The sequence below is a fragment of the Ailuropoda melanoleuca genome, chromosome 8, assembly GCF_002007445.2.
Source record: "Ailuropoda melanoleuca isolate Jingjing chromosome 8, ASM200744v2, whole genome shotgun sequence".
In the NCBI taxonomy this organism is placed as follows: Eukaryota; Metazoa; Chordata; class Mammalia; order Carnivora; family Ursidae; genus Ailuropoda; species Ailuropoda melanoleuca.
In genome coordinates, this window is record NC_048225.1 from 103,705,011 (window position 1) to 103,726,282 (window position 21,272).

General features: G+C 46.7%; 2 protein-coding genes across 2 annotated transcripts in view; both read right to left on the bottom strand.

Moving 5' to 3' along the window:
• Nucleotides 1-748: 748 nt before the first annotated feature.
• PPP1R15B (protein phosphatase 1 regulatory subunit 15B) lies at nt 749-8,979 on the bottom strand. The gene is made up of 2 exons (XM_002918197.4): nt 6,570-8,979; nt 749-3,388 (listed from the first exon to the last, which is right to left on the bottom strand). The coding sequence occupies exons 1-2, from the start codon at nt 8,448-8,450 to the stop codon at nt 3,167-3,169; spliced, it is 2,103 nt and encodes a 700-aa protein (XP_002918243.2). The 5' UTR covers nt 8,451-8,979; the 3' UTR covers nt 749-3,166.
• Nucleotides 8,980-17,413: 8,434 nt separating this feature from the next.
• Nucleotides 17,414-21,272, bottom strand: part of PIK3C2B (phosphatidylinositol-4-phosphate 3-kinase catalytic subunit type 2 beta) — a 61,607-nt gene continuing 57,748 nt past the window's right edge. The window contains exons 32-34 of the mRNA XM_034667662.1: nt 20,881-20,983; nt 20,004-20,132; nt 17,414-19,488 (exon numbers count right to left, since the gene is read on the bottom strand). Of these exons, the coding sequence (XP_034523553.1) occupies nt 19,300-19,488; nt 20,004-20,132; nt 20,881-20,983 (421 nt within the window). The 3' untranslated portion in view covers nt 17,414-19,299. The remainder of the gene's footprint in view (nt 19,489-20,003; nt 20,133-20,880; nt 20,984-21,272) is intronic.

Below are 21,272 nucleotides of genomic sequence, written 5' to 3' on the forward strand. Positions count from 1 at the left end.
AGGGTCCTGGGATCGAGCCCCATGTTGGGCTCCCTGCTCGGTGAGGAGCCTGCTTTTCTCTCTGCCCCTCACCCCACTCATTCTCTCACATAAATAAAATCTTTAAAAAAAAAAATAATGCACCAACTAGAGAAAAGTTGATTTCCCTGCTACTTGAGGGAAACGCTAGGAGCACCTGGGTGGCTCAGTCCCTTAAGCGTCTGCCTTCCGCGATGATGCCAGGATCCTGGTATCAAGCCCCATATCAGTCTCCCTGCCCAGCAGGGAGTCTGCTTCTGCCTCTCCCTACCCCCCCCCACTCTGTCTCAAATAAACAAACAAACAAATAAATAAAATCTTAAAAAAACAAGGGGGGGGGTCACGAAATGCTGTGCTAAGCCCAGCATGTGAATTTAGTTTACTGCTTCTGTGAATATTCTACTGTTTTCCCTGCAGCAGAAGTGGATGACTGGGGCCAATTTTGGAATCAAACCCTCAGTCTCTAAGAAAGGTGTTTCATACTCCAAGAACCAAATTCTCCTTTCTATTAAAATGTGGTTTGCAATCTTATTTAGCCCCTTAAAACTCCTCCCCTTCAACAAGCCGAGGTGCAATTTACATGCCACATAACCTTTTCAAACCACAGCAATTTGTTTAGCACCTGTAAGTTTACAGTGCTTCTATAAAAATACCTGATTTAATCCTGAAAATTCTGCTCAGTGAGTCCAAAACTAATGTAAAATACTAGGAAACACACAATATACACTTGAACCAAAATATCACGTTAACATTTAATAATTGCAAATATATTTATTACAATTTACAGATTAAAGTTATATACACAAATATAATTTTAGCTATAAAATCCCAACAAAATGGTTACATTTAAGTCACTGGATCTGTAGAAGCCAATTTAGTCTTCTAGTCCCCTAAATTCACCTTCGTTAAATTATACAAAAATAAAATCTGATAGTTTTGATTTCAAGTTAAAGATGAAGAGGTGCTGTTATCACATTGCAACACTCAGAAAAGGAAATTTTACCTGTCTGTACGCCTTTCACATGCTACATTGATACTTAAAGCACCATTGTAAGACTTTAAATGTGTACAATGTTCAATTACAACGTCCAAGTTTAACTTTGTTCTACAAACAACTAGGATTGGAATGAAATGACAAGAATTTTTTTCCCCTTCAGTCCAACTTAAAAACAGCCCCTTCTGTCCTTTTTGTCACTGTCTGATCACTTCTTTTAAAGGAGGGTAGTCAACAGGAGATGTCTTCACCACGCTTTTACTCATTTGGTAGTGAGGTTGCAATCCCAAGGGAACAGGTTTCCAAAATCCGATCAATGTGAACCGATCCCATTATTTTCAGATACGCAGAGGTGCTAGGTTTCAGACTAAGCCTTGAAAGAAAACAGTATCCTTCAGTCTGGCTTTAAAGGAATGCCTACACATTTTCAGGAAGCTTTTTTCAAGGTAAATGATCCCTTCTTTCCAACTGACACAGCCAGGGCTTGAAACCAGCCTGTGTTCACAGTGTTACGGCAGGACCCTGCCAGTCCCTCCCCTGTGATTACCTCAAGCGGAGGCGCACAACACATGCTGAGTAAGGGCTCTGCAAACTCTGACCAGCTTTCAAGCTGTTGTACTCGTGGTGCGTTTATTATCCCTGGAGTCGGTTCTTAGAGCAGGCCAGATAGAAATAAAATAATGACCAGGTAGATTATAAACTGAGGTAGTAACTCTGCAAGCACTTCGGACAAAACATTTGTTCCCACGCTGAAGCAAGTTCACACGTAAGAGGTCACCTGTTCTACTCACGTTTTCCATTGCCTGCAACACGAGGCACGTGGGGCAAAAACAGACCTATCAGGAGCTGATAAACATCACCTCAGCCTAACAGAGGCCCACCATGCCGAGCTAACTAAATAAACCAAGGACAAGCAGCCACTGCAAAAACTTCAATTCAAAAGTAAACTCTGGGCTAAAAATAGTAAGACTTTCTATTGTGAAGTCTATAGTACCATCCTTTCCTGAAGGCACAGGCCTTGTCATTACTTCTCTCGCTAACAGTAGAACACAATAAACTTGGAGGCTGATGAAGTCTATTTTACATTGCAAACTGGGAAATTCAGAACTGCCCATTTCCAAGTTTATAGTGTCACCCTGACAGGTTTTAAAAGTGACGGTGCTGAAGCATGAGATTAATTAACACTGGTTTTCTGTTGACAGCATATACAACAAAACCAAACTGCTCTGAGAAGTCTCCTAGTTTCTTCCTAAGAAAATTCTTGCCTTTAAATTTAAAAAGTAAATGTCTATGATGCAACTAGGACTTTCCGGAGTCTTTTACAACAACTTCTGCCTGTTGAAACATACAGAGAACCATTAAACTGGAACAACAATAACATACACAGAATCCTCTCCAAGAAACGGTTTGCACAGAAGTTAAACGTGTGAGACGTTAAAATTTGCAGAAAGACGCAGCTTTCCCAAAGTAGCAGAGAGTACTGCAAATGTAAGTTTTGTGGGGGTCCTTGGAAATATCCCAGGTTGAATTTAACTGAGAAATGAAAACCCACCACTCATGTCCCCTCAAAGTCATTTTTAGAAGGGAAAAACAAAGTTGACACAAGATAATTTAAGTCGGTAGCATATACAAGATTATTTTCTTAGCCTTAAAGGTAGAAGGACCACATCACTGAAATAAAAATATAGAGAGAAAACATTAAAACCCGCTAACTTTAGAATGTTGGGTGGGGAGAGCCCAAAGCTTTCCGACAGGTACACATAATTTAAGTTAGAATGGAAAATGGGCTTTGAACCCTATCAATATTGTTTCCCAAGGAAATCAGTTTTGATAATGCAAAATTCCACCTTAAAAGGTCCCCTTTACACCTCAGCAAGCACATGACATTCAAAAATACATCCAACTGAATCAAAAAAGGGAGGATTAGAAATCACACCATCTCATCCTTCATTACCAGGGCTTGCCTTCAAACCTGGCCATCTCTGAGTGGGATCAGTTACAAAAAGAATATTAAACTAGGTCACTGGATCCAAGTTGCATATCCCTTAAAAAAAAAAAAAAAAAAAAAAAAGGACAGCTGCCAATTTTTGTTTTCAAAAGAAACCTCTCAGGTAAGAGGTAGTGTATGCTCGAGTTAGAGGCCGTCAAATCATCTTAACATTGCTTGAAAGCATTAAGTCCTTGGAAGCATGTTTCCTGGAGTCTATTAAACATTCTTTCTCTGTGCTCACGCGTCAAGCAATATCCAATAGCAACTTCTGTTTCTTGAATTCGTTTCTGGAATCTGCACCCATCCCGTGCAAATTCTTCCCATGGTCCTTTGCGGTCCTCATCATCACTTATATAATACTCAGTAACTTCTTCAAGGAAGGTTACCTATAAAGACAAAGACTAATTTTAATCATGCTCTAGGATCTTAAAATCATCATTGAAGCAATTAACCCTTTATGCTACTAATTCTTTCAGAATATCAAATATCCAAGTATCTTACAGGAATATTTGGTTTCAACTGTAACAGAAGAAAAGAAGTTCTGATTGATTAGATGGCATCTCAGTAGAAGTAAGTGAGCAAACTCCATCTTGATTTCCTTCACGCATACACACACATATTCCTGCCCATTTGTCATCCTGCCTCCCTCCTCTTGGCTTCTGCTGTTAATAAAATGAATCCAGATGGGGAACTGAAAATTTCCTGATGTTATCAGTCCTTTTTTTTTTTTTTAAATCCTTGGGGAAATACAATTCTGTGACACTCTTCTTCCAAAATGACAAATGCTTCCCAAAAAATTTTTCAGAAATATCTGGAATAGTTACTAGGCAATGCTTTTATTACAGCACAAAAGCTTTAACAAGATCTTCACCAATTTCTAGTCTTCCTTTCTCCTTCTAAATACAATTTCATTTTTCAGTGCTTTCCAATTTTTGCATCATAAACACATAGTGTTACCCTTTAATTATTACTTTTGTAATCAGACTATAGAAAAAGTTACTTAGTAAACAAAATGCAGCCAAATTAACCTATCTTTAAGGTTATGTTACTAAGAGATTTTGTAGAGGTAAAACCCTTTGTATTCCTCAATATGCTATCACCATATACACATGAAATTGCAAATACTAAAAATAAACATGATTTCATGTAATGAAAGTCCCTTTTAATCCCTACTTAATTTCTAATACAGAAGTTTCTTTCCAACATAGCAAACTACAAAAGTAAATACTTGCTTTAAAATATGTTTAATAGTTACATCAACTAATCCCACCGTGGCCTACTCCTTTCATTCTCTTTACATCAGGCCACGGAATGCCCTGGAGGACAATTAGCAGGTATGTAACATCTTACTAGATATTGCACTCTAGAGTTACTCATTGTGTCACTAAAATAACTAACAGCAGCATTTAAATATGTTTACCACATGCCAGACTCATTTCAGAGGACTTCACAATTTTCATCTCATTTAATCCTCATATCGACCCTATAGGGTCTGTACTATTACCTCCACTGTATAGGTAAGGAAAGCAAGGTTAACTGACTTGTTTCCAACCACACAGCTTCCCTCCTATGTTGTAGTAATCAGGACTCAAACCTGGAGTGTGGCTCCACAATCTGCGCTATGTCACTGACACAGGTGTTTTAAGTCTCATTCTAAGAATCAAGCACTACCCATTATTCCCACATACCTGAAGAATGGCAAGTGCTCAAAGGCTGCCAAATAATTTTACCATATTTTAGACATAATCTTTTATAAATATTGCTTCTGGTTCATAGTCAGGAGTCTCACATCTACTTGACTCATCTCATTTTTGCTCAATGAGTAAGCTAAAATGACACGGGAGACTGGCCTGAGGTCTCTGAACAGTAACAACTACCAATTAAAGGCAAGGCGATGAATTAGGAGTTTTATACACTCATCTTAAGTCATGCAATAATTCACACATTTATAATTATTATTCCCATCAGATACATGAGTGAATCAAGGCCATAAGAAGTCAAGTTACTTTGCAGGTCTGGCTGTCTTCCCAAATTTCTTGGCTCTAACCTACTCAGCAGGAGGGAACACAGGCCTCCAGATACCAAATGCTCATTCCGTTGCTCCACTTTACACCAGGGCAAGGTTTTTTGACCTATTCACTAATAAGTTTCTTAACCTATTCACTAAATAGGTCCTTTTGTCAGGGTCCCCTTAAAAAATAAAGAGAAAAGATCTTTTATGACAGCATTTACAGAAGTGTAAACTAAATTTTTAACATGACCTAGTCTGCGCTTCTATAGGCAAGACGTAAGGTTATCACCATGTAGAGATATCTTCTACCCAGGAGGAATTTCAAAGGATTAAGCTGGCCATCTGGAGCCAAGACTATGGCACTGTCCACCTGAAACTCTCTCTTTTTTTTTTTTTTTTTAAGATTTTATTTATTTTATTTGACAGAGATAGAGACAGCCAGCGAGAGAGGGAACACAAGCAGGGGGAGTGAGAGAGGAAGAAGCAGGCTCCTAGCAGAGAAGCCTGATGTGGGGCTCCATCCCATAACTCCGGGATCACGCCCTGAGCCGAAGGCAGACGCTTAACCCAGGCGCCCCACCTGAAACTCTCTGATGCGGCAGAAGCTGAGGTCAAGAATAATTTACCCCCCTTTCTCTTTCCAAATAAGTGTATAGGAAACTAAAGAAACTTTCCCTCTACAATATAAGATACCCTGTGTTTGGGGGAATTCCTCTTCAATTACTAACTTCTGCTGAATAAATAGTAGACGGAAAAAAACAGCAATTCAAAGGACCTCCCCAAATAAGATTAACCCGACAATGTGTTGAAAGAGTAAAATGTTCCATGAAGTTGTTAAGACTAGTTTAGGAATAGGAAGCAGCTACTCAAGATAAACCAAATAGGTAACCATCATTGTTACAAATGATTATTAACCTGTAAGTGGCCAATGCTAACTAGTATTGCATTCTTAAGAAACTGCAGTACCATGTCCTATATTGTTTTTTTACTGTCAATCAAAATCATGTTCACGTCAAAAAGGTTTTGTACTGAAATTAGTATCTTCTTTCATGGCAAACTTGCTACCTGGTACTATAAACCCTCTGGGCTCTAACAGGAAAGAAGACACTGTTATCCTGTAAATAAAATAATCAGGTGTCCGCAAATGACATACTACAATTAATACCATTTAAAAACTCTACGGCTATAACGGGACCTGACCAATCTCCAGAAAAACCGTGTACACAAGATGTCATTTTTCTGTTCCGTAAAAGAGTTGAAAAGTTGAAGACCGCATGGAAACAGCCCAGAGCTACAAACCCAAACGAAAAGGGCACTTTCCTGCTACCATCTACACCCCAGCATCTTCGATTTGGACAGGACAACATTCCACGGGAGGGAAGAAGGCGGTGGTGGTATGTCGGGTGGGGGCGGTGTCATTTCTTAATCCAAGTGCATAAGCTTAGAGTCCTTCCTCAGTAATACGCTCTACTCCGCCTCCAGAAGAGCCACACTACTGTACATAACCGTATCTAAACAGTACACATGGTAAGGCATGTTCAAACAAACAAACCAACCTTTTTCCTCTTGGTATGCGCGCGTCTTTCTCCAGAAAGAACCTCACCCGGGATCAAGTCTGGACCTTCACTTTTTCGGCTCCCTAACAGCTGCACCTCACAAGATAGTAAGGTGTGACAATCGGAAATGGCCACAGTGGGCTCAGACGGCCTCTCTGAGTCATGACAGCCTGTCCAATTTTTCCCTGATGTTTGAAAAGGAGCCTTAAAATTTAAAAGGTCGTAGGGGTCGTCGGAATTACAGAAAGAGTTCCACAGTTCGAGGCTCTCTGCTTCATCTGCGCTAGATTCCCAGTCATCTTCCTCCCCAGAATTACAGTCAGGAGACTCGGGAAGGCTTCCAGTCTGGGGAGAATCCTCGAGATCAGACTTGTCAGACGACTCCTTCTCTGAGTCAGAAGGGTCTCCAGGAACAATTCTGGCAGCAGTCTGAATTGTTGCCCTGAAGTTTTGGGGATTGTAAGGATCGACACTACAGAAAGAGTTCCAAAGTTCCGAGCCGTGTTCAAGGTCTGATTCTGAGACTGCGCTGTCACTATCAAAACCGTCATCCTCAGCCTCCTCATCCCAATCCACATCTTCGGAATCAGAACTTGTTTCTAGGTTACTGGGCGCACCCCCCAAAATGTAATCTATCAGTCTGTTACTACAAGCTGGCCTGGTGGAAGTGGGAATGTCATCTTCTAGGTCTGAGGAGTCCCCAGCACTTCTTTGGTCCTCTCCAGGCTCTTTCTCCACAGGTAGCTCACCAGACGGACAGCCTTCCGAGGGGCCCGGTTTTTCCGGAGCAAGTGGAACCTCTTTCGTCAACTCGGTGGGTTTCTGGGCGGCTCCGGGAGCGGCTCCAACAGAGGGAACACACTGCGTGGGACTATCTCCTCCGGGTTTCAGATCCATCCGGAGCAAGCTGTGTTCCTCCTCCAGGCTGTGGTAGCCATTATCTTGGTCTGGGGAGGTTAACGCTTGCCCCTTGCTGGCTTGCTGAAGGAATTCCAGCCGTTTCGTGCGGAGATGGTGGATTTCTGGCAGGCCCTCTCTAGAAAGAGGAGGACATCCCTGTCGGGAGGAGCAAGTGATCTGTGTCTTCAGCGGGTGGGTTGGCTCACGGTCTTCAGTCAGACAGCGGCCCTCCGGGCTGAGGGTCTGGAAATCAACAGGCTCGCCGCTTCCCACACTGTTCTGATAGCCGAGCCCCACCCGCGGCAGGCAGTGCAGATAGCTGGGGTTCAACAAATAGGACACGACGCTGAAACTGCTGAAACGCCGCACGGGGCCGGCGGGCGAAGAGCCAAGTTCCCGGTTAGAGCACAGATGGCCTTGAAGGCCACTCGGCAACAGCTCCACTCCCCACAGCTGCTGCTTTAACAGAAAAGCGTGTGCGGCAGGGTCCAGAACTCTAGCCTTGGCTTTGAGTTCCAATTCTAGATCTGAGGACGAGCAATGCCAGCGGAGCCCCTCCTCCAGCCAATCGAGGGGACTGGCAGCAGAGTCGTCCGAGGGGTCGAGCCGCAGCGAACGCAAAGATTTCTGCGCCGGGGGGACGGCTGGGTCCTCCCGAGCTTTCAGGGCTCTGAGAGCGCTGTAGCCTCCAGCAAAATCTAGCCATCTGGTCGGAATCATCCCGCTGAAAAGCTGGCTCCAGATCAGCAGCTTCTGAAGCAAGCTGGGGAGTGGCGCAAAGAGCTGGGCAAGCAGCTTCATCCAGTAGCCGGTCCGAGCCTGGGGCTGGGGGGAAGCAGCCACTCTGCGGTCCCCGGAGTGCTCCGGGGCAGGAGGTGTGGGCATTTTGGAAGTACCGGGTTGCGGGTGCCGAGGAAAGAAGAAAGGCAGCCAGAACCGGGAGCCCGGCCGTGGCCGCGATCCGTCTGCTGCCGGCTCCATGTTCTTTCTTCTAGGCAGTCTCTCAGGGCTGCAGGTCGGGCGGGATTCGAAGAGGCCTAAGCAGTCTTGGCTTTGCCGCGCGGCGGAGTCGGGGCCTCAAGCCGATCCCTGGGCCAGCAAAAGAGCCACAGTGGGGAGCGGCTTCGGCCGCGGGCGGTAGACCACAGTCCGGAACGGCAGGCGCTGGACGCAGCGGCCGAGGCGACAGTCATCCTGGCGGGAAGGAGGTGTCCTACTCCGCTCGAGGCCCGTCCACCATAGACAGAGACCTCCCGCTAGGACTGCGAGTTCGCAGAAGGGGAGGGCCGTTAAAAAACCCCTCGGCAGCGCGACCCCGGAAGGGCTGGGCAGGTGGGCGCGGGTGGAAGCGAAACCCAAAATGGCCGCAGGGCCAGCGCGGAACAGGACACCCACAGGCCAGAGGACGAGACGAAGGATGGCGGCTGGCGACGCCACTAGCCCCGCGTCGCCCAACGTCACTCGCAGAGCCCCGGCGGGCGGGCCTTTCCGGACTCCTCCGAGCGGCCGCTGATTGGTCTCGCGCTGTTCCCTGTCGGCTTCCTTACTCTCGGCGGACCCAGCCCGCGCGCCGGAGGTTGCATCAGCCGGGCCGAAGCTCTACGCGTGCGCACTTGTTCCCTGGTGGTCTCCTAGGAGACCGCCCCGCCTCGGCGCCCCCTCGTCCCCTAGCTTGGCCCTCTGGGCGAAAGCGGCCGTTTCCATGTAACACGGGAATTCCCGGAGGCCCTTTTAAGGGCCTAATACACACCCAAGTGTATACTTACCTTTGACTTGCATATATCGGGGTTCCTGTATGTGAGTGCTAAGTAGATCATCCGCAGGAGATCTTAGTATTATAGGAATTGGCAATACTGTGTAAATACATGTCTGGTGTTAAGACGCTAGTGATTTGGAGTGAATAATAAGAGTGCAAAACCTTAAGTGAAAAATGAGTCATTCGTATGCATTCCTGCCCCTTCGGTTTTCGGGTTTCTAAATCACTATTTAGCTTTGCCTAGGACCTAGCTTTCAGTATTTAACCCACATACATCCCCCACGAAAATGTGAACTCCTGTTTCTCAGGTGGTGTCCCTATTAGACTGTCCCCTTTCAGTGGGGGCAAACCGAAGTCACAGAGGAGGAAAGAAACGTAGCCCTCAGAACTGTTGACTCTCTCATATGCTTCCCAGCAGGCAACACATTCAAGTCCTATTTGTATCCTGAGCCCCTAGAACTGCAGGATACAATGGGCAAAGAGGGACGCACAGAACATTATGCTTTGAAAAAGATTTTGTCTGATAATTTTAATTGCTATATTTGATTCTCTGTTGTAAGTTGGTCTCATTTCATTCCTTTCTTTCTACTAAAAGCTTTTCTTCCACACCTTTGAAGTCAAGTATCTATTACAGAGAGTGTGGCAGTTTTGAGCACTTACGTATGGAAGAAAGATGGGAGCCAGGAGGAAGCCAACTGCTCTTCCTGCTTCAATGCGACTGTTCAAAGAACAGCCACTTCCTTCTAGGAATCTAAGAGGTCCTCAATCTCTATGGTTTACCCCTAATCATCTCATCCCTATCTCTGGAAATATCTCATTTTCAATCCTAAGAACTTCAGAAAAATGTATTAAGAGGAGTCAGCTTAATAACAGAAAAGAGACCCAAGCATGCAAATTAAATTCTTGAAGCCTCAGTTTCTTGGTTGTCAGGTAAGACTAATAATTCCTCTTTCAACAAGTTGGTGAGAGAACTAATTCTATCTAATACCTAGATAGAGTAAGGGGATAAACATCAGCTAATATCTGTTATTCATTGGCTAACAATGGTTTCCTGTTGCCTACACAGTAAGGGCTCCGTACAGCCTGTCCACCCACTATACTTTACCAGCTTTCTCTTCGTAACTTCCCCTCGTGCATGTAATACTTTAGAACATTGGACTTGTTTCCTGCCTTTACTCGTGCTGTTTCTCAGGCAAGAAAGCTGTCTTCCTCCCTCTTATGCAAGTACTCATGTTTTAAGGTCCAACTCAAATGTCACCTCCTTCTTGAAGTCTTTGCCAACCTTCCCAGTCAGAATTCTATCATTACCATTTGAGGACTTAACACACTACACTATGTATACCCGTAAATGTTCTTCTTTCCTGCTGGTCTCAGCTCCTTGAGGGCTGTATCCCAGTACCTAGCCCAGTGGGTCCCAAAATATGATCTGGGCACCTCTGGGGATCCCATTTCAAGACCCTTTCAGGGGGCCCTCAAGGCCAAAAAAAAATGTTCATAATAATACAAAGCTGTGATTTTCCTTTTTAACTCTCATTTTTTCGTGAGTGCACAGTAGACATGTATCTTCTAGAGGACACGTGGTAAGAGGACATCTGGTAAGTGGATGCAAAAACAAGAGATTGGAGTTGTCCTTTATTAAAAGCCAGATATTAAAGACATTTGGGGGGAAAATGTAAAACAAGGTCACTCTTCTTGCTACAGTTTTTTGTTGTAAAAAATAATTTTTCATTAAAAGTGTTATTTATGGGGGCCCCTGGGTAGCGCAGTCGTCGGGCGTTTGCCTTTGGCTCAGGGCGTGATCCTGGCGTTCAGGGATCGAGTCCCACATCGGGCTCCTCCGCTGGGAGCCTGCTTCTTCCTCTCCCACTCCCCCTGCTTGTGTTCCCTCTCTCACTGGCTGTCTCTCTGTCACATAAATAAATAAAATCTTTTAAAAAAAAAAAAGAAGAGCTCTGTCCCATCCATATTAAAAAAAAAGTGTTATTTGTGTTAACATGTAGTAGGTTTATTATTAAAATTCCTCAGTTTTGAGTTCTTAAACAGTAACTCCTGATAGATATAATACTCATAAACAAAAGTTTCTTGGAGCCTTTAATAATTTTTAAGAGTGTAAAAGGGAGGGGCGCCTGGGTGGCTCAGTCGTTAAGTGTCTGCCTTCGGCTCAGGGCCTGATCCCAGGGTCCTGGGATCCAGCCCTGAATCGGGCTCCCTGCTCATCAGGAAGCCTGCTTCTTCCTCTCCCACTCCCCCTGCTTGTGTTCCCTCTCTCGCTGTATCTCTCTCTGTCTAATAAATAAATAAAATCTTTAAAAAAAAAAGAGTGTAAAAAGGATCCTGAGACCAAAAAGTTTAGGAATCCTGATCTAACACGTTGACTGGCACATAATGGGTGGCCGATAATGTTTGTTGAATGAATGGAAGAGTATTCATAATTTAAAATAACAACATCTTCCTTATGGCTAAGCCTTTTGCTTTCCACTCAACTTTGTCACTAACACCACATGTCCCCAAAAAACATTTCTTTTTTTTTCTTTCTTTCTTTTTTTTTAATACTTTCTTTTTTTTTTTTTTAAGATTTTATTTATTTATTTGACAGAGACAGAGACAGCCGGCGAGAGAGGGAACACAAGCAGGGGGAGTGGGAGAGGAAGAAGCAGGCTCCTAGCAGAAGAGCCTGATGTGGGGCTCGATCCCATAAAGCCAGGATCACGCCCTGAGCTGAAGGCAGACGCTTAACCGCTGTGCCACCCAGGTGCCCCCCAAAAAACATTTCTTAAAGCTTTCTTGACACTGTGAATTGTGTAAGACTGATGAATTACAGACCTGTACCCCTGAAACAAATAATACACTATATGTCAATTAAAAAATAAAAATAAATAAAAATAAATCTAACAACAACAAGAAAGCTTTCTTGAATGAACCTCCCCTTCCCCATCTTGTCGTTGAATACATTTTATTTTCCTCTTCTTGGAAGTTGTTCTAAAGAGAAAAAAAACCACAATCATAAAGTATCAAAAACTATAGGAATATGTGACTTCGTCCTATCAGTCCCAACAGGAAAAGAAAGTGTAAACCAGCCTTCTGCAGCCTGCTATCAAGTAGAAGGCAGACAGAGGGTAGCTCTGGACACGGAGATAACAAGGTGTTGCCATGGCCACAGGCGTGCTGGTGAAGACAAGAAGTCCTTGTACTGGCAAGCGGACTGGCACTTTGGCAAAAGAGAAGATTTAAACCTCAGTTAATTATGTTTATTTTAAAAGATTGTGCAGGCCTGACATAAAGGGTATATCGCTTTTGACTTCATTTTTCTGAGTCAGTACCACCTCCAAAATCTTATTTCTAAGTATTCTACCCTTTGGGTGGCTACCACCTCCCATCTTTGCAACGCACTGCCCTCATATCCCCACTCAGCAACTTACCAACCCCCAGAAACCCTCCTTCACTTCCCTCCTCACCCAGCGTGAATTCATGGTCCCCTTGCAAAGACCCTTCACGCATTTGCTCTTCTCTGACAAAATTCCAACCCTAGTTGCACCCAACTACCCACTTACTCTGAGTCTACACCCTTGGAGCTAATCGTTGCAGAGGCCCTCAGCTGTGCCCACTGACTTGCTTCGTCATTTGTAATCACAAATTTCATCAGTGCCAGGCACGCCTACAACACTTGATAGTTCCACTGTAGCTCTGTTTCTCCTACCCTCTGGGAAGGTTTCACGATGCTTGTTCGTCCAATTTCCAGCATTCCCATAAACACACATTCTTAGTTAAGGATCACACATCATACTTCATTGGGAAACCAGATACAATTGGACATAAACAACCTCGTCTTTCCACCACTGAACCCACTGATCTACCTGCATTTGGACCCACTACTCTGTCTTCAACCTCATGACAAGAAAAGCAGCCTCCGCCTCCTGGGGCACATGGGTGGCTCAGTCGTTGGGTGTGTCGGCCTTTGGCTCAGGGCGTGATCCTGGCGTTCTGGGATCAAGCCCCATATCAGGCTTCTCGGCTAGGAGCCTGCTTCTTCCTCTCCCACTCCCCCTGCTGTGTTCCCTCTCTTGCTGGCTGTCTCTCTCTCTGTCAAATAAATAAATAAAATCTATAAAAAAAAAAAAGGAAGAAAAGCAGCCTCCTGGATCCTATCTCTTTGTGTCTAACCAAAGGAATTCTGGCCTCCCTGAGCCCCCTTCCAATACCATTTTCTCTCTCAAGCTTCTACAGCACTCACATGCGGAGTTAGTATCACCTATCTTATAAATTAAAAAGGGGCGCCTGGGTGGCTCAGTCAGAAGCTTCTGCCTTCAGCTCAGATCATGATATTAGGGTCCTGGGTTGGAGCCCCCCACCCCTACCCCGGCCCTGTCAGACTCCTTGCTCAGTGGGAAGCCTGCTTCTCCCTTTCCCACTCCCCCTGCTTGGGTTCCCTCTCTTGCGGTCTGTCAAATAAATAAATACAATCTTTTAAAATTAAAATTTAAAAAGCTTGGGGCACCTGGGTGGAACAGTTGGTTAGGCATCCAACTCTTGGTCTCGGCTCAGGTCCTGATCTCAGGGTATTGAGATCAAGCCCTGTGTCGGGTTCTGTGCTCAGTGTGGAGTCTCCTTGAGACTCTCTCCCCTCTCCCTTAGCCTCTCCCTGCTGCTAAAATAAATAAATCTTTTAAAAAATATATTTAAAAAAGTTAAAAATCTCCCAGATTCATGCCCCTCCAAGTTTCTGTACCACTACCTCAAAGTTTCTCAAGTTGGTTATGGTCTCTACTTTCTCGGGACCTATTCTCTCTGCAACTGCCTCCAGTGTGAACTTTGTCCTCACTACTCATTTTTTTTTTAAAGATTTTATTTATTTATTTGACAGAGATAGAGACAGCCAGCGAGAGAGGGAACACAAGCAGGGAGTGGGAGAGGAAGAAGCAGGCTCCCAGCAGAGGAGCCTGATGTGGGGCTCGATCCCATAACGCCGGGATCACGCCCTAAGCCGAAGGCAGACGCTTAACCGCTGTGCCACCCAGGAGCCCCCTCACTACTCATTCAAACAGCCCTCAAGGGGCACCTGGCTGGCCCAACCGGTGGAACGTCAGACTCTTGATCTCGGAGTCATCAAGTTCAAGCCCCACCATGGCCCTGGAGCCCCTTTAAGAAAACAACAACAACAAACAACGCTTATCAAGATCACCAACAGTTTACCAAGTCCAATCCTCTGACTGTGGTGGGTTGAACTGTGTCCTCCTAAAAGATATTGAAGTCCTAATCCCCCAGTATTTGTGAACGTAAACTTATTTGGAAACAGGGTCTTCGAAAGTTAAGATAAGGTCATTAGGGTGGGTCCGATCTGATAGGATTGCGTCCTTACACAAAGGTAAGTGTGGACACAGACACGCATGCATGACACACATGCACACGCAAGGAGGACACCGTGTGAACATGACGGCAGAGACTGCGGTGATGTACCTACAAGTCAAGAAATGTCAACCATTTCCAGGAACTACCAGAAGGTGGAAGAGGCATGGAACAGATTCTCCCTCCCAACCTTCAGAAGGCACCAACTCTGCCAACTCCTTGATTGTGGCCTTCTAGCCTCTGGACCTGTGAGCAAATTAAATTGTTGTTTATGCTGCCCAGTCTATGGCACTTTGCTGCAGTGGCCCTAGGACAGGGACAGTACTTTTCTTTAGGCTCTCATGACGGCGCTCCCTTGGTGTCCCTACAATTCCAGTGGCTCCTCCTCGTCCTCCTCCGAACGTTGGCCTGTATCAGTGCTCAGTCCACCCGTGTCTTTTTTTCTAGCCTGATCTAGGTGATCTGAACCTCGTGTGGACGCCGTGCATACCTAACCTCCAGGCTGGCCTCTTCCCAGAGCTTCAGATTCCAGTCTCTGGCTTCACCACGTGGATGTCCACACACCTCAAACTGATCACGATCAAAACAAAACTCTTTAAAAAAAAATTTTTATTTACTTAAGTCAGCTCCATGCCCAACGTGGAGCTTGACCTCATGACACCGAGATCAAGCATCGCAGGCTCTACCCACTGAGCCAGCCAGGTGCCCGAGACAAAGCTCTTCATTCAGCTCCGCCAAGCCCATCTTTCCCATGTTCCTGGATGGCCGCCCCCAGTCCGCCTCGCCCAGTTGCCAAGGCCCTAAACTTAGGAGTCACCCTCGCTTCCTCTCTGCCTAAACTCCACATCGAATCCACCAGCGGATCCATCAGCTCTACCTTGAAATTCACGAATTCTCTCCAGAATTTAAGTACTTCTCACTGTCCCCCCGCCCCATCGTTTCCCTCCTAGACTTCCGCAAGGGCCTTCTCTGCTGCTTCCATTGGTCCTTCAAACAGCAGCCAGAATGACCATTTTTTTGTCTTTATAAAAGATTTTATTTTTTTTTGCGAAGAGTATGTGTGCAGGGGTGAGAGTGAGGAGGGAAGGGGGAGAGGGGAAGGGAGAGGGACAAGCAGACTCCAAACTGAGTGCAGAGTCTGAGGTGGGGCTCTAATCCCACAACACTGAGATCGTGCCCTGAGCTGAAACCAAGAGTTAGATGCTTAACCGCTTAACCACTTAACTGACTGGGTCACCCGGGGACCCCAGGGCACCATTTTTAAAGTGTGGTCTTTCTACCACAATCAGAATGACCTTTTAAAACATCAATTGGAGTACTATAGTCCCTTTTTCAAAACCTTCCAATGGTAGTCTCATCACACTAAGAATAAAATCTGGAGTTCTGATCCACTTCAGAGTTCAGTGCAGGTTATCCTGGTGAAGCCCCCCTGCCTACCCGGCCCCTCCCCTCTCCTGCCTTATCTTGAGACAGCACGCTGTAATTCTGTGTTCCCGGGCCAGCCTCCCTGGCTGGACAGTGAGTTCCTTGAGGACAGGAGCCACATCTTTGTCATTTTAGTGGCCACGCTGCCTGGTCGCCCTGCCTGACTCAGAGAAGGCCCTTAGACACCTCAGACACGGTCCAGCCACCACAGTTACCACCTGACTCAACAATGCTGCCTCCTTTTTCACCTTTCAAGTCCAATCTAATTGTTACTCCCAAATCCCAGCCAGTCAGGTTATGTCATCTTTGGCAGCTCTCTTTGCACTCAGAAAACCCAGCCTGCTGGGCTTCTTTTGTTTCTCTTTTCCCCTTGTCCCAGCTCCCATGCCCACTCCCTCAGGGTGGTTCAGATTTCCACCCCATTTGGCCAAGAAATTTCCCCAACTAAGACTCTTGCCAGATTCAAGTTCTAACTTTTAAAAGGTCCACTGGGACTTGCCCAGAACTGCAGTGACATCCCAAAACCACTTGGAAACCCAGCAAGATAGGTAACGCTTTCTACTGTTTACTACTGGAAATCCCTTGGAAGCCCCACAGAATCTCCCAGGGTGAAACAGAACACCCCACTGGAGCGTTTTGAAAACTTCTGGGTGAAATGCTCGAACAAGGGTCACATGGCCTCCTTCTTCCACTTGGTGAGTTCAGTTCTGGGCTACGGCTCTGCTCTCATGACTTCATAGTCGTAAGGCCTCTCAGAGGTTCAGTTTCCTCTCGTATCAAACATGGCTGGCTAAACACAGCACTAGGCAGTAGCCTTCTCAAATGCAGAGATCGTCTTGATTTATCTTTGTGACCCCCAGGGGTCACATGGCCCAGCGGTACATTGCCCAGGGCCCAGTGCACAACTCCAGGAGCTGTACTCTTTGTGAACAGAGGCATGCTACGAGGTGGCACTGGTAAACACAGTAAACGTTTGTTGACAGAATGAATGAACGAACCATATTGACCTCCCACGGTAGCTGCAACGAAACACGACATCATTTATATAGAGAACACTCTGAAAACTAACAAATAATATACCAACTTAAGGGACTGTATTCAACATTACCTATGAGGTTGCCCCAGGTTGGGGGTCAATCCAGAGATTCAAATTCCAGACCCAAGGCTGACTGGCTGTGTCCTTAGGCAAATTACTTAATCTCTCCGAGCTTCTGTTTTTGTCATCTGTGAAATGGGGATACTACTACTCACCTGATCCAGTTGTTCTGAGGCTAAATTTGGCTGACAAATGTGAAATCCCCAGGGCAGGGCACCGGTGCATCTGAAAGGCACCGTTTGTAAGACCACCAACCCCCATCACTATCTCATCTTATACACCAGCTGTTTTCATCGAAACATTGACCGATCTTGGAAACGCAAGTTTTGTTTTTCTCAAATGTCATTTATTAGAAAATACAATTCCAGAGAAAGTAGCAGATACAAGGACGTCTGGGAAGTGGGTACAGTACACAGACCTCTTTAAGTCAGGGGCACAGAAGGTCAAAATAAAATGAGCTACGGGCAAAGAGCCAGTAACCCAACTATGGTCCATTCATCTGGAGAAGTCCCACCCCTGTTCCCCACCTCCCCCACCCCCTTCCCCACCGTGGCCACTTGATCCTTGACATTTTGAACCTTAAGGAAAAGTTTAGATTTCCTTGCTACCCTGCGGCCTCAGTGAATGGAGCTTCTTTCTCCAGTTATGGAATGAGACAGCAAAGGGAGGAATTTCTGATCCCTGGAGCTGAGAAGGAAGCTGGGGAGGGATGGCTGAGAGTATCCTCGATTACCTCCGTGCCCCCATCATGGGGTACATCCAAGCCAAGTCTGGTTTTAAAAGTTCCTATCAAATTCGAAGTCTCTCCCTCTTTTCCCAAGGAACACAGCCCTCTGGAGTAAAGTGCAAGACTGACTCTCAAGTCCACCTGGTAGGGAATAAAGCGTCCGAGAGCTAAGCGCCCCAGTCTCTCCCTCCAGGCTCAACTCCAGGGGATCAACCACGCCCTCCACTCCAGCCTCCTCGCAACCAAAGAACATCACCAGAATCCCCCACCCCAGGCCCCTTTCCTCCACTTAGGGCATCCCTTTGGCTCCAGACTAAAGAGGTTTATGGCCCCATAAAATGAGGGAAATTCTTATTTTAAAAAAATGTGACAGAAATGGAGTTTGGGGAAAGCAGCACACAAAAAGGAGAGATGTGGTGGGTGACGGGATCCCCCTGGCATCTGCAGCTGAGAGGCCCCTGTCCAGGGCCAGGATGCCCTTGGGTGGAAGCAAATCTGAAAGCCGAGGCAGTACTTTACCCCACCGGAGAAAAAGGAAGGGAGAGAGACCTATGGAGGAGCACCCCCGGCGTATTTGCAGGGACCAGATGGTCCCCAAGGGGGCAGTGAGAATGAAAGGGTAGAAGACAGTATTCAGAGCGAGTCCTAGCAAAGTAGGGGAAGATGAGAAGAAAAACTCCCCCTGAGAGAGCTCAGGTCCCTGAACACAGGTCCTCTGCCGAGCCCCCTTCGGAAGGCCCTTCCTTACACATGTAGGTATCACATCGCTCTCCTTTGGAGGCAAAATCAGAAAGGCCCCATGCAGGCCTCGGTCCGGCACACCCACCCTCCCTGCCCATCCCCGACCGGCTCTCAGAGAGGGAGGGCTCTAACCGAGGACCCACGGGGCCCCTCCCCAAGTTAAGTCCTCTCGATAGAAAAACAAAAACGAAAAACAGACAAGCAAACAAACAAAAACCTAAGGAAAAGTCCAATAAGAACCTTAATCATACAAAAAGTCCAAATAGTCTTCCTCTCTTGCCTTCCAAGGCATATGTGAAGTCCCTTCTCACGAGGCTTCCTGTCCAGTCAGGACAACATTACTATCTCATTTTTTAAAAATAAAAATAAAGATAATTCGCCCCCCCTCCCCCCTCCCAAATGCTACTTCATACAGCCCACCCCACTCACCCCAAACCAGGCATTGCTCCCTTGACACAAGGTAAACTTAAAACTTTGCGGCCACCTCACAGCCTCCGAGGGGCTGCTCACCACCACCAACCCAAGCTCGCTGGGCAGAGGAGGGGACAGCAGAGAGCATCGCACTCTCCCTACCTCCTGTCACAAAGACCCTACCCGCCCGGACAGAGGGGAGGCCTGCCAAGGGCCCTGCCCCTTCGCAAGGAAGGGGCACCTGAAGCAGGGGAACAGTCCTCTCCCCTGGCTCCCCCAGCAGCCTGGGGTCCTGGGCAGGGAAGGGGGGAGGGGGAGGGCTCTGCTGGGCTCACAAGGTCTCATGACTTCGAGATCCCAGTGCGAACCAGCCAGTCTTCTCCTGCGCCAGGTCCAGCTCTCGCAGACGGATGTGCACCTCCCCGAGGAGAACGTTCTCCCAGAATCCTTGCTCGCTCAGCACACTCAGCTGCAGCTCCCGCTGCTGCAAGTCTCCCTTGGGGATCCCGTCGTACACCAGCTGCGAGCACACAGATTGGGAAGAGAGGGGACACAGAAGAGGGAGACGCTTAGGTCTGTGGGGGTTTGATCTGGCCGACGCTGAGAACTCTGAGCTCCCCAACCAGAGTCCAAGGGGATAGACAGGGCACTCGGAACCCGAGAAAAGCTTTAAAGAACTTTGTTCTTTGCTGAGAGGTCAGGCGGGTGAGGGCTTTGTACTGAGGCCACCGCTCATTATCAGCAAAGGACTCCTACCCCCCACGGGACAGGGCTGAGGCCACGTTTCAGCTGTGGAATCCTGACAAAGGGTCAGCAAACTTGTTTACGAGAAAGGCCAGACAGGAAATATTTTAGGCTTTTGAGGCCATAGGGTCTGGTCTACGTCGCTAGTATGCAATCCTGCCGCTGCCACGTGAAGAGCAGCCACAGACGGTCCTTAAATGGATGGGCGGGGCCACATTCCAAGACGACTTGATTTCCACACACAGGCTAGTCTGCTAGCCCCAGCCCTACTCCAGCATATTACCCACACACCATCTCATTGTAGGTGGGGTTGCAGGTTTTCCGGGCCACTTTGGTTTTCTTCTTAGTGGTTTTCTGCGGGTCAGGGAGGAGGTAAATCTTCACGTAGGGGTCTGGGTCATTCCCGTCCTGGAGCAGTTGCTACAAAGGTAATGAAAAATTTAAAAAATTAAAAAAAAAAAAAAGAAGAAGTTTCCTAGGTCTGTGTCTTTATCACCAATCCTGTGATCACCCCCGATCCAGACTCTTTTCCCCCACACCTGGCTTCTGGCGGGGCACAGGAACGTGCTTCCCAGCTCACTCCATTCTGAGAGAAAGCTCTCCCATGACAATAGGAGGTGTCCCACTAAAACATCAACCTGACTGCCTATTATACCCGGTTTATACTTTCCATACAAACGCCCGGGGCATGCCATCCCTTGGTCCGTTTTGACTGAGCCATCATATCCCTAGATAGCTTCCTGCCTGGCCCAATGTCTTTGTCTATTTTGTCATTTGATCCAGGTAACCCCCAAGAGGTAGAAGGTGAGTCAGGAAGATTAAGCTGCTTGCTGAAGGCCAGCCAATTAGGGCTTCATCCAGCCTGATCCTTTTAAAACTTAAATTAGATCTTGTCATGTCTCTGTTCAAAAGCCTTCCCATGGCTCCCATCACACTCAGGGTCAGAGCCACGGTCCTGACTGTGGGACCCGGGCTCTGGTCCGCGGTGCCCTCTCCAACCCCATCACCCACTCTTCTCCCCTTTGCTCTGCAGCCTTCAGCCACAATGGCCCCCTGCACTTCCCAACACACTCCAGGCAGGCTCCTGACTCATCAGGGCTTTTGGATTTAACTGTTCCCTCTGCCTGGAACAATCCTCACCTCCTTCCATCTTTGCTCGAGTACCTACCTCCTCGTCAAGGAGGGCTTCCCGGACCTCTCTATAAGACTGCCACGGCCTCGCTCCGCCCCAGTATCCGTCCTCTGCTTTATTGTTGTCAGAGCATTTACCGCTATCTGCTAGGTGCCAGTGTGCACTCTTCATTTAACCCCCCAGACTCCACCAGGTAGATACCAGCATTATCTTCATTTTAATAAGGCTCGGAGTAGGGGCGCCTGGGTGGCTCCGTCAGTTAAGCGTCTGCCTTTGGCTCAGGTCATGGTCCTGGGGTCCTGGGACTGAGCCCCGTGTTGGGCTCCCTGCTCTGAGGGCCCTCTCTCTCTGCCCCTCTTCCACACTCCCCACTGCTTGTCCTCTCTCTCTCAAATAAATAAATAAAATCCTTAAAAAAAAAAAAAAAA